Raw genomic sequence first — 12294 nt, forward strand, 5'->3', positions numbered from 1 at the left:
CTGAATTATTTGATTTAAATCTGCCAAATCCACCAGAAAAATATATTTTTCTTTTAAGCTCACTACTTTTTGATTATTTGTGGAATGGTAAATGTCATAAGATAAAAAAGATGTGGTCGTTCAAAACTATATGGAAGGGGGGTTAAAGATGATTGATGTTCATGCCTTCATTAATTCCCTGAAGCTAAGTTGGGTTAGAAGAATTGCTCAGTCATCAGGCAAATGGAAATTATTGTTGAATACAATTATTGACCCAAAAAAGCTGTTTAATTGTGGAAAAGAATATATCAAATTAAGTGGACACAGATGCAACAATCTATTTTGGAAAGGTGTTTTAAAAGCATGGGGCAGACTCAATAACTCGGAATTTATGAATTGTACTAGACAAGATTCTATCTTAAAATCTCCTCTTTGGTATGATAATGATATCCAGGTTAATAACAAATTTGATTTTTATTCAAACTGGTTTAAGGCAGGGTGTGTGTGAATGATATGATAAAGAATGCAGACAATTTGACCTTTTTATCCTTTGATGAGTTTTTATATAATTTTCAAATTAATACAAACTTTTTGCAGTATCATGGACTAGTTTCTGCTATCCAATGCTTTTTAAGTAAACATGATTTCCTGTGGGAAAAACCTTCTCAGCCTTTTGTACCACTCCTATGGGATATATTCTTCAAGAGTAACAGAGGTTCTAAAGATTTTTATAATGGTATTATTGCACCCGTGACAGTGCCTACTGGAGTCATAAAATGGAATCAGGACTATGATATAGATAAAGAAAAATGGACAAAAATATTTAAATTACCTTTTGTTGTCACAAAAACTTCAAAACTACAATGGTTCCAGGTTAGAATTATACATAATATTCTGGTAACAAATACTTTTCTTTTTAAAGTCAAATTGAGTCAAAGTCATCTTTGTACATTTTGTAATATGGAGCCTGAAACAATAGTGCACTGTTTATGGGAATGTACAGAAGTGCAAGATCTACTTCAAAGATTTGAATCCTTACTCGACACGTTCCTTATTCCTTTTGCATATAATAAAGAATCATTCCTTTTTTGAATTATTTCACAAATTTCAAGTCATGTGGATAATGAAATTTTAATTCTCTTGAAGCAGTATATTTATAAGACCAGATGCCTGAGCAACTCTTTGAACCTGAACGCACTTATAAATGTCATCAAAGACAACTTCCTCATTCAAAAATATCTAAATAATAGTAAAAGTGTAATAATTCAAAGGGAGTTTGAACTTAACTGGAGAAAATGGGCACCTCTATTAGAGCTTAGTGGTTAAATTTTTAATACATTAATTAGACCTTTTTGTTTTGCCAAGTCCCTGGCATAACCTCATTAGCTCTTTGCATTAGCTACTTACTTAATCTAGATATACAGTTTGTATCTCTCTCTCTCTCTCTCTCTCTCTCTCTCTCTCTCTCTCTCTCTCTCTCTCTCTCTCTCTCTCTCTCTCTCTCTCTCTCAATGAGTGTAAGCTGTGAGAGTGACTAGCCAACTTATATTATATCATCACCTGCGTTCATTAAGTGAGAATGTTGATGTTTGTTTTTTAAGAAAAAGGATGTGATGATTGAAGATGAAGTTCAATTTAGTGAGGTTATTATCACTGATAAATTAAATGTATAATGCGAATATGATGTACAATGTATGATGATCAAATTAGGATGATGGGGGTGGGATGTAAGAATAAGATTATGTGTTCTGAATGACAATAAAGATGTAAGTGAAGTATAGAATGATGAAAGGTTGCTAAGGATTGTTGTTCATGATGATGATGATGAGGATGAGGATGATGATGATGATGGATGATGATGATAATGTTTGTCATCGAGTGTGGATCGCAATAATGATGGTACATTTGTGGATGATGATGATGATGATGATGATGATGATGATGATGATGGTGATGATTATAATGATTATGTAGATGTATCTGGATGATGATGACGTATTTAGAATGATGATGATGATGATGAATGATAAAGATAATGATGATGTAGATGTACATGTATCTGGATGATGATGTATTTGGGATGATGATGAGGATGATGAGGATGATGAGGATAGGATTATGATAATGTAGAAGATGCATATCTGGATGATGATGATGATGATGATGATGATGCGTATGGAGATTGATGATGATATACTTATAATTATGATGCTGAAGATGATGATTATCATACATAGATGATGATGAAATCAGGTGATATTTTTATTTTATACATAATGTTGATGGTGTGTATGTGTGTGTGTGAGATATCGTATGTCTTTTTTGTTTATATGCAAAAAATGGTGAAAAATAAAAAATTACAAAAAAAAAAAAAAAAAAAAAATATATTGTATGTGTTATTTTAATAACTTGTTTGTGTATTTCTCCTATTTGATGAGCGACATTTTGTTTCAGTCAATTATTTACAAAAACAAAAATTAAGTACATGGACGTATTTCGTAATTTGTATATGTATGCTCAGCAAATGAGGTTTCATTTATATATATATATATATATGGTAATAATAATAAAAAACACAAACCAGAAATTCACACTAGCGCTTTCAACATGCTTTGAGAGCAAGCTCTTCAGTTGTCTCAAAGCATGTTGAAAGCGCTAGAGTGAATTTCTGGTTTGTGTTTTTTATTATTATTACTATGTATACCCATCACAAGGACATTATATATTTTTAATTATATATATATATATATATAAAAAAACAGCAGAGGGTTATGACAAGTGGGAACATGACGGATAAAGTCGGCTTTTTGTGATGTATTTCACTGCAAAGAATATAAGGCTTACTTTCAAGTACGACCATTTTCTATTCAGGCTTATTCTTGAGATTTTAGGGTTTATACAGTAATTGAAAATTGATATTTATCGTATGAGAAAAAGTCATTTCAAAGACATTCTTTATGACAACAGAATTATAACGTTACTTTTCAACGTGTTCACATACTACCGTTTAGGTAATCATTTATCTTATGTACATATTTTGATTAATATTTCAGTAAATAATGCTATTCTTCATTGACATTGTTTTCTTTGTAATTTAACAGGAAGTTGTAAAACTACTTCTGGATGTTTGGGATAATGATGATCTGAAACTTTTCCTTATGGACCCTGACATACTGACGGAGGACGAAGAGGACAAACTGAAAAATCGTATCTCTTGTGCTCTATGTCGGGAAAAACTCATAACATTCGGAGTCATAGGGGACGTCAACAAAAATGTGGTAAAGAAGATTGAGTTTACAATATAATCACATCCGTAACTTACAAAAGAATGAAACAATAATGAAATCAAAAGATGGAGTTAACTAACAGAGGGCCTCCATCGTTCTCCTGGATTTTCAGTAATCATGACAAAATATTTTAAGTAACATTACAATTTGTTTTGCCTTTTTCGCTGCATCTTCCAACTATGGTTTAAACCAAATATGGATCAAATCCAGAAATTCTTCAAGACGGATGAGGGAGTTTTTTTCTTTAAAATCCATTCAATTGTTCTAGACTAGCAGTGATTTAAACGATTACTTCAATTTTCAATATTGGACCCCGCCCTCTGACCCCTTGCGGCCCTACTGACCATTTATGCAAAATATGTCCCCCCCCCCCCCCCCCCCCCTCCCCCCTTCCCAGAAGAACCTTTCTGGCCAAATTTGGTTAAGATAGTTTCAGGACTGTTTTTTAAGTAATAGTCATTTGATGCAAATGTTGACGGAGCCATTTGAAGCAAATGTTGACGGACGACGGACGTCGCACCATTGCATAAGCTCACCGGCCATTTGGGCCAGATGAGTTAAAATCGACAAAACAACGGTATGGAAACAACAAAACATTGGAACTACCTATCTAAGTTACAAAAAATCAGGCCCAATTCATAGATAAAACCCGCCATGCAAACCTAAAAGCCAAGTAATACCATGTTCTCAAAATGTATACTGGGGTAGTGTCACAGTCCCAACCATATTTTGCTATATACATATCCATTATATTCCAGGAAGTGGATATTTTCTATGTTGCTTGTACAATTATAATACGGTAGAATTTCTATTTATTTTATTGTGTAATTTATATTTAGTTTTGGTAATTATTTGTTATTTGCTATAAATACGGATTCTCCGGACCCGGGTTCATAGCGAGTAAATTAGTGTGAGAGAGATATTCGCACGGGTAAACGGGCGAACCGGTTGTGTGACCTTGGAAGGTATACATGGGTTAAACAAGCGCAAAATACAGTTTGCGGTAAGTTATATTATATTTCTTATACACCAATGTGTTGGTTTTTAAACCCCGAAATCTGTTGCGTTTATATCCGAAGTATAACATGTTATTTTCTAATCGTAATGCGTACCGATGAGTACAGTTCATAGGTCTGTGAATGTAATGTTTATGAGGCTAATATTTAAAGTAACTGAGCTATGATTTTTGATGTAAAGTATAATATGTGTTTAGAATTGTTGCATTTGCGGTAATTCATAACTTATTTGGTAGAATTAGCAAGTCTTACGAGTATTAAACGTGTATGTGTTTAGTTATCGTATTAGCTCTTATATAATATGTATAACTATATATATAGCGGGTATATCGCTAGTTTGCTTTCTTTATATCAGTCTTTTATAAGAGTACAATTGAATAAGTATTACATATTGTGTCGTTTACATAAATAAGTGCATGTTGATAGAACTATGATGTAGATAAATACTATATCATTATGGTATTTGCATAGTGTAGTAAAACCTTTGGTTAGACATTCATATATATGTCGTTACAGTTTTAACCTATGATGGTGTGAGGGCAGAAGTCATTTGAGACTGATATGGTATCCAGTAACCATAGTTTCCAGTCCTATGTGGGCAATACAAACACCATTATCACCAACTGATTGCAGTCCTGTGTGGGTAGCTGTTGGTGAGATGTTAAGTTGACAACTATTGGTGAGCTATCCTGTGTGGGCAGCTATATGCATCGTAAGAAGTCCTGTGTGGGCAGATTTTAATGTTATGTCCTTTGTGGGCAACCATATCTCCATATTTCCATATGTCCTGTGTGGGCGGAAGTAACTTTATACAGACCTTTGTGGTCAACCATATTTCCATATGTCCTGTGTGGACGGATATAACTTTATACAGACCTTTGTGGTCAACCATATTTCCATATGTCCTGTGTGGACGGATATAACTGTATACCGACCTTTGTGGTCAACCATATTTCCATATGTCCTGTGTGGGCGGATATAACTGTATACAGACCTTTGTGGACAACTTTATTCCCATATGTCCTGTGTGGGCATATTATATCTACATTTATGTGGCAACGTTGAGCAGATACATAAACTTGTCTTGACAATCTTTGTCTGGAGTGTAACAACTTTCTATGTGGACACTATACGTCAGATACTATACGTCAGCCGTCATTGGAAGTATTTGTGGATTGCTGCTTCAGAGTGTATGTATGTGTATGTTAGTTGTGAGAAAGTTGTATATATTGCTATTATTGCATATGTGACTGTTAAATATGTACATTATTGTAATAAACTCATGTATATAGTGTATATTGGGTATTTGTGCCATTCTTTGCATCAACGCTGCTAGTCGTGCTCGTCCAGGTTACAGTTTTGGTGGCAGCGGTGGGATGACTGACTTTGCAGGATTGATGTGAATGGACCATTTCACCTTCTCATATATTATGTTTGGTTGAAACTCAACAGATTTCATCTTTGCCGTCGGTTGTAACTCGTAAATTACCCTACCTGTATTTGCGCTTATTTATTGAAGATGAGAGACAGGACTGTGAGTTGCTAGCACGGTAGAAATATTGATATTGTCTGTGCAGTGTCATATGTTGTTGTGTATGTACATACATGATTATTTTCATTTTCACTTTACAACTTTGCATAATGTCGTCGCTTCAGGATTTAATGAAAGCAGGGAAAGCAATGGGGTTTGAGAGTTCGGACCTGCGAGAGTTCATTCTTGCTGAGCATGTCAAGGAGAGAGAGGAAAGGCAACAGGAGCGTGAGGAAAGACGGGAAGAAGCTGAAAGACAACACCAGCTGTTGATATTGAAAGAGAAGAAGGAAGAGATGGCTTTACAGTTAACTCTTGAAAAGGAGCGTGAGGAGCGTTCTTCGAGAGAGCATGCAAGGAAGATGGAGGAATGGGAGTTTCAGAAAACTCAGGGATTAAATACTAGTGGGAATCAGGATCAGAGATCGTCACACAGTTTAGTAAAAGGTCCTAAACTGCCGCCTTATGAAGAAGGGAAGGACAACATTGACAGTTATTTACAACGGTTTGAGCTTTACGCTGCTACTCAGCATTGGGATAGGGATCGACAGTGGGCAACACACCTAAGCGCACTTCTAAAAGGCAACGCTTTGGATGTTTTTAGTCGACTACCAGTTGAGAAGGCACTGGATTATGATATCCTGAAAGAAGCTTTGCTGAGACGGTTTGAAATGACTGAGGAAGGTTTCCGACAGCGGTTCCGGAATGGTAGACCTGATGCAGGGGAAACATTTGCCCAGTTCGCTGTAAGGCTGGACAATTACATAGTCAGATGGCTGGAATTGGCAAAGACTGAGAAGACCTATGAGGGTTTGAAAGATTTGATACTTCGGGACCAGTTTTTGCAGGTTTGTGGAAGTGAGCTTAAACTCTTCTTGAAGGAGCGTATTCCACAATCTATAGCTGATATGGCGAAGATTGCAGATCAATACGCAGAGGCAAGGGGTAATCCTTCAGGGCTGGTGAAAGCGAGGCATCCTGGACATAAACAGCAGTATCAGGGTAATCGTTCTCATATAGACTCTTCTAAGTCATTTGGTAAGAAGGAGGAACCGAAGGGAAAGTTCAGCAGCGGTGGTAGCAGTTACTTAGGAGGGAAGTCGTGCTACATCTGTAAGAAGACAGACCATCTATCTTACAACTGCCCAGACAACTCTAAGAAGAAGCAGTCGCGTGTAGGATTAGTATCAGACCAGCACTCGACAGAGACAGACGACCACCGTAAGGAAAGTTCTACTGGTCGATCTAAAGGTAAGAAAATGTATAACAGTCAATCTTCCTGTGGAGCATTAAGTTCGAGTGATGATGACGATGATGATCAGGAACAGCTAAGTATTTCTTGTAGTGCACCTGTTTTGGAGGTAGGTATGCCTATTGTGAAAGGATTGATTGGCACTCATGTCGTCACGGTTTTGCGGGACACTGGTTGTAGTGGTGTGGTCATAAGAAGAAGTCTTGTGGACACGGATGATTTAACTGGAGACACGAGGACATGTACTTTAGCTGATGGTAGTAAGCTGAACGTTGCTACGGCTAATGTCGTCGTTGATACACCGTACTATCAAGGACCGGTTGTAGCCTGGTGTATGGATACTCCAATTTATGACCTTATATTGGGAAATATTGATGGTGTTAGACCCCCAGGAGATCCTAATCTTGAGTGGAACCTAGAGGATCATGTTAATGCGGTACAGACCAGGGCACAGAAGAAGTTAGAGGAGAGACGATATAGACCGCTGAAAGTCCCAAAGGTGTTCGAGGACATCGATCCAAACGAATTCAAAGATGCTCAGAAGTCGGATGAGACTTTGGCGAAGATACGTGAGATGGCGAATTCAGGAGATGTCAAGGACAGACGGGATGGTGGAAAATCGCATTTTTTCATGCGTCGTGGACTTGTCTATAGAGAGTACAAGAGCCCCTCTACCCAACAAGGACGGATATTCAAACAGTTGATCGTTCCAGTCAAGTATCGTGGAAAGGTTATGGAACTGGCTCATGACTCGATGATGGCAGGGCACTTGGGAGCAAAGCGCACCAGTGATAGGATTATAGCTGAGTTCTACTGGCCAGGAATGCAATCCGACGTAACAAGGTATTGTCGCTCGTGCGATGTGTGCCAAAGAACGTTTCCAAAAGGCAGAGTAACGAAAGTACCACTTGGAATGATGCCATTGATCGATGCTCCATTTCAGCGAGTAGCTATCGACATAGTAGGACCTTTACAACCTGCTACAGATCGGGGAAATCGATTCATCCTCACGATTGTTGACTATGCTACACGGTATCCAGAAGCAGTAGCGCTGAAGGGAATTGAAACTGAAAGAGTAGCAGAGGCACTTGTCGATGTCTATAGTCGGGTAGGAGTTCCCAAGGAGGTATTGACAGACCAAGGAAGTCAGTTTACATCATGTGTGATGCGAGAAGTGAGTAGACTACTTTCTGTACGTCAGCTAACGACGACGCCCTATCATCCCATGTGCAATGGACTTGTTGAGCGCTACAACGGAACTCTTAAGCAGATGTTGAGAAGGATGTGCTCCGAGCGACCAAAGGACTGGGATAAATATTTGAACGCGTTGCTGTTTTCATATAGGGAAGTACCACAGGAGAGCTTAGGGTTTTCCCCTTTTGAATTGTTGTATGGACGTGTTGTACGCGGCCCGATGATGATACTTCGTGAGCTGTGTGAGAAGGAAGTTGCAGATCCTGAAGTAAAGAGCACTTACCAATATGTCCTTGATCTACGTGAACGACTAGAGGAAACATGTAAGTTAGCACAGGAGCAGCTTAAGAAGGCAAAGATCAGGCAGGCCAAGTTCTACAACAAGAAGGCGAAAGATCGAGAGATGAAACCAGGAGAAAAGGTGCTTGTCCTATTGCCAACGAAACGGAATAAACTCGAAATGCAATGGCGAGGACCGTATATTATCACGGAACGGAAAGGTCCTATGGATTATGTGGTATGCATTGATGGTAAACAGAAGGTTCTACATGCAAATTTGCTACGCTTGTACGTACAACGTGAAATGTCCGGGTCGAGTGTGAGTGGCGTTTTGAATAGTGTATGTTCATCTGTGGTTGAGGAAGATGACGGAGATGTTGAAGACGAGTTACCGAGTACTGATTGTTTCAACGTACCAACTCCTGTCAGGACAGAAACCGTAAATGATGTTCAGGTATCGGACTTACTGACTACTAAACAGAAGGAAGATGTGTCAGCTTTGTTGGATGAGTTCGCGGATGTGTTATCAGATGTTCCTGGTAGAACTCATATTTCTGCTCATGAGATTCGAACAACAACTGATGAACCAGTAAGGGCAAAGAACTATCCTATTCCATACAGTATGAAAGACACTATCCGAGAGGAAGTCGAGAAAATGCTGAAGATGGGAGTGATAGAGAAGTCTGATTCGCCTTATTCAGCACCAGTTGTAATTGTCAGGAAGAAGGACGGTACAAACAGGTTTTGCATCGATTACAGACAATTGAATCGTGTAACCATATTCGACGCGGAACCAATGCCCAACGCGGACGATATATTTTCGCGGCTCTCAGGAAACAAGTTCTTTTCTCGGTTAGACCTGAGCAAAGGATATTGGCAAGTTCCTATGGAAGAAAGTTCGAAACAGAAGACAGCGTTTACCACACCTGTTGGTTTGTTTCAGTTTTCCGTCATGCCATTCGGATTGGTGAACGCACCGGCTAGTTTTTGCCGACTGATGAGGATCTTGTTGGATGGAATGAAGAAGATAGAAAGTTTCATCGATGACATTTTAATTTATACCAAGACTTGGGAAGAACATCTTGACATATTGCGGGAGTTGTTCGTACGTTTACGGAACGCCAACATAACAGCCAGACCAACTAAGTGTGCTTTAGGATTCCAGAGTTTGGAGTGTTTGGGACACATGATTGGAGAACAACATTTACAACCCAATCCGGATAAAGTCAAAGCCATTCTTGATGCGAAGATTCCTGAAACCAAGAAACAAGTGCGATCTTTTATCGGTTTGGCGGGCTTTTACAGGAAATTCGTTCCAAATTTCGCCACGATTGCAGTGCCTTTGACAGACCTCACCAAGAAAGGCCAACCGAATAAAGTCATTTGGAATGAACCCCAAGACTTGGCTTTCAACACATTGAAGAAGATCTTATCGACAGGACCAGTTTTGAAGTTGCCGGATTTGAACGCCGAATTTATCCTCAGAACGGATGCATCGGACTATGGCGTCGGTGCCATTTTGTTACAAGAGGAGGATGGAGTGCTACATCCAGTGGCATACATGAGTAGGAAGCTCAAAGGTGGCGAACTTGCTTATTCGGTGATTGAAAAAGAATGTCTAGCAGTTGTATGGGGAATATGCAAATTTCAGAAATATCTGTACGGTCGACAGTTCATCTTGGAAACGGATCATCAGCCGTTGTTGTACCTCAACAGACTGAAGGGCACAAACTCTCGACTAATGAGATGGGCATTGCAGCTGCAACCACATCGTTTCCGAATCCGAGCTATCAAGGGAATGGATAATGTCGGAGCAGACTTTCTTAGCAGAGTGTAAGCATTTGATTGGCATGGTTGTGATGTGCGTTTGAGAAATAAAAGTATGTTTATTTCTGAAAGTGGGGGCGTATGTCACAGTCCCAACCATATTTTGCTATATACATATCCATTATATTCCAGGAAGTGGATATTTTCTATGTTGCTTGTACAATTATAATACGGTAGAATTTCTATTTATTTTATTGTGTAATTTATATTTAGTTTTGGTAATTATTTGTTATTTGCTATAAATACGGATTCTCCGGACCCGGGTTCATAGCGAGTAAATTAGTGTGAGAGAGATATTCGCACGGGTAAACGGGCGAACCGGTTGTGTGACCTTGGAAGGTATACATGGGTTAAACAAGCGCAAAATACAGTTTGCGGTAAGTTATATTATATTTCTTATACACCAATGTGTTGGTTTTTAAACCCCGAAATCTGTTGCGTTTATATCCGAAGTATAACATGTTATTTTCTAATCGTAATGCGTACCGATGAGTACAGTTCATAGGTCTGTGAATGTAATGTTTATGAGGCTAATATTTAAAGTAACTGAGCTATGATTTTTGATGTAAAGTATAATATGTGTTTAGAATTGTTGCATTTGCGGTAATTCATAACTTATTTGGTAGAATTAGCAAGTCGTACGAGTATTAAACGTGTATGTGTTTAGTTATCGTATTAGCTCTTATATAATATGTATAACCATATATAGCGGGTATATCGCTTGTTAACTTTCTTTATATCAGTGTTTTATAAGAGTACAATGGAATTAGTGTTAAATAATATGTCGTTTACATAAATAAGTGCATGTTGATAGAACTATGATGTAGATAAATACTATATCATTATGGTATTTGCATAGTGTAGTAAAACCTTTGGTTAGACATTCATATATATGTCGTTACAGTTTTAACCTATGATGGTGTGAGGGCAGAAGTCATTTGAGACTGATATGGTATCCAGTAACCATAGTTTCCAGTCCTATGTGGGCAATACAAACACCATTATCACCAACTGATTGCAGTCCTGTGTGGGTAGCTGTTGGTGAGATGTTAAGTTGACAACTATTGGTGAGCTATCCTGTGTGGGCAGCTATATGCATCGTAAGAAGTCCTGTGTGGGCAGATTTTAATGTTATGTCCTTTGTGGGCAACCATATCTCCATATTTCCATATGTCCTGTGTGGGCGGAAGTAACTTTATACAGACCTTTGTGGTCAACCATATTTCCATATGTCCTGTGTGGACGGATATAACTTTATACAGACCTTTGTGGTCAACCATATTTCCATATGTCCTGTGTGGACGGATATAACTGTATACCGACCTTTGTGGTCAACCATATTTCCATATGTCCTGTGTGGGCGGATATAACTGTATACAGACCTTTGTGGACAACTTTATTCCCATATGTCCTGTGTGGGCATATTATATCTACATTTATGTGGCAACGTTGAGCAGATACATAAACTTGTCTTGACAATCTTTGTCTGGAGTGTAACAACTTTCTATGTGGACACTATACGTCAGATACTATACGTCAGCCGTCATTGGAAGTATTTGTGGATTGCTGCTTCAGAGTGTATGTATGTGTATGTTAGTTGTGAGAAAGTTGTATATATTGCTATTATTGCATATGTGACTGTTAAATATGTACATTATTGTAATAAACTCATGTATATAGTGTATATTGGGTATTTGTGCCATTCTTTGCATCAACGCTGCTAGTCGTGCTCGTCCAGGTTACAGGTAGAGACAATAAAACCATCAGACATCTTGTCAAGAGAAAATATACTATGCTGTTAAAATACGTAGAATTCAATTGCTATGTTGCATAAGCTTTTCTGTCATATTCATGAGCTATTTTTTTGACATCATGCATAATCATTTTACAGTAAAATAGTTAATGCCCACATTGATTACATGAGTTAAC

The 12294-nt window shown here is 38.1% G+C and overlaps 1 protein-coding gene and 1 long non-coding RNA gene across 2 annotated transcripts; both read left to right on the top strand.

The window, feature by feature from the left end:
• Positions 1–3979: 3979 nt before the first annotated feature.
• LOC117326300 lies at positions 3980–5578 on the top strand. The gene is made up of 2 exons (XR_004532463.1): positions 3980–4269; positions 4799–5578. It is a non-coding gene; the product is annotated as an uncharacterized LOC117326300 (long non-coding RNA).
• A 345-nt stretch (positions 5579–5923) lies between these two features.
• On the top strand, positions 5924–12049 carry LOC117326590. Its single transcript, XM_033883348.1, has 2 exons — positions 5924–10742; positions 11270–12049. Exon 1 carries the CDS (start codon positions 5924–5926, stop codon positions 10373–10375), a length of 4452 nt encoding a protein of 1483 aa, XP_033739239.1. The 3' UTR covers positions 10376–10742; positions 11270–12049.
• The last annotated feature ends 245 nt before the right edge of the window (positions 12050–12294 follow it).

The sequence above is a fragment of the Pecten maximus genome, chromosome 4 (assembly GCF_902652985.1).
Source record: "Pecten maximus chromosome 4, xPecMax1.1, whole genome shotgun sequence".
Lineage (NCBI taxonomy): Eukaryota > Metazoa > Mollusca > Bivalvia > Pectinida > Pectinidae > Pecten > Pecten maximus.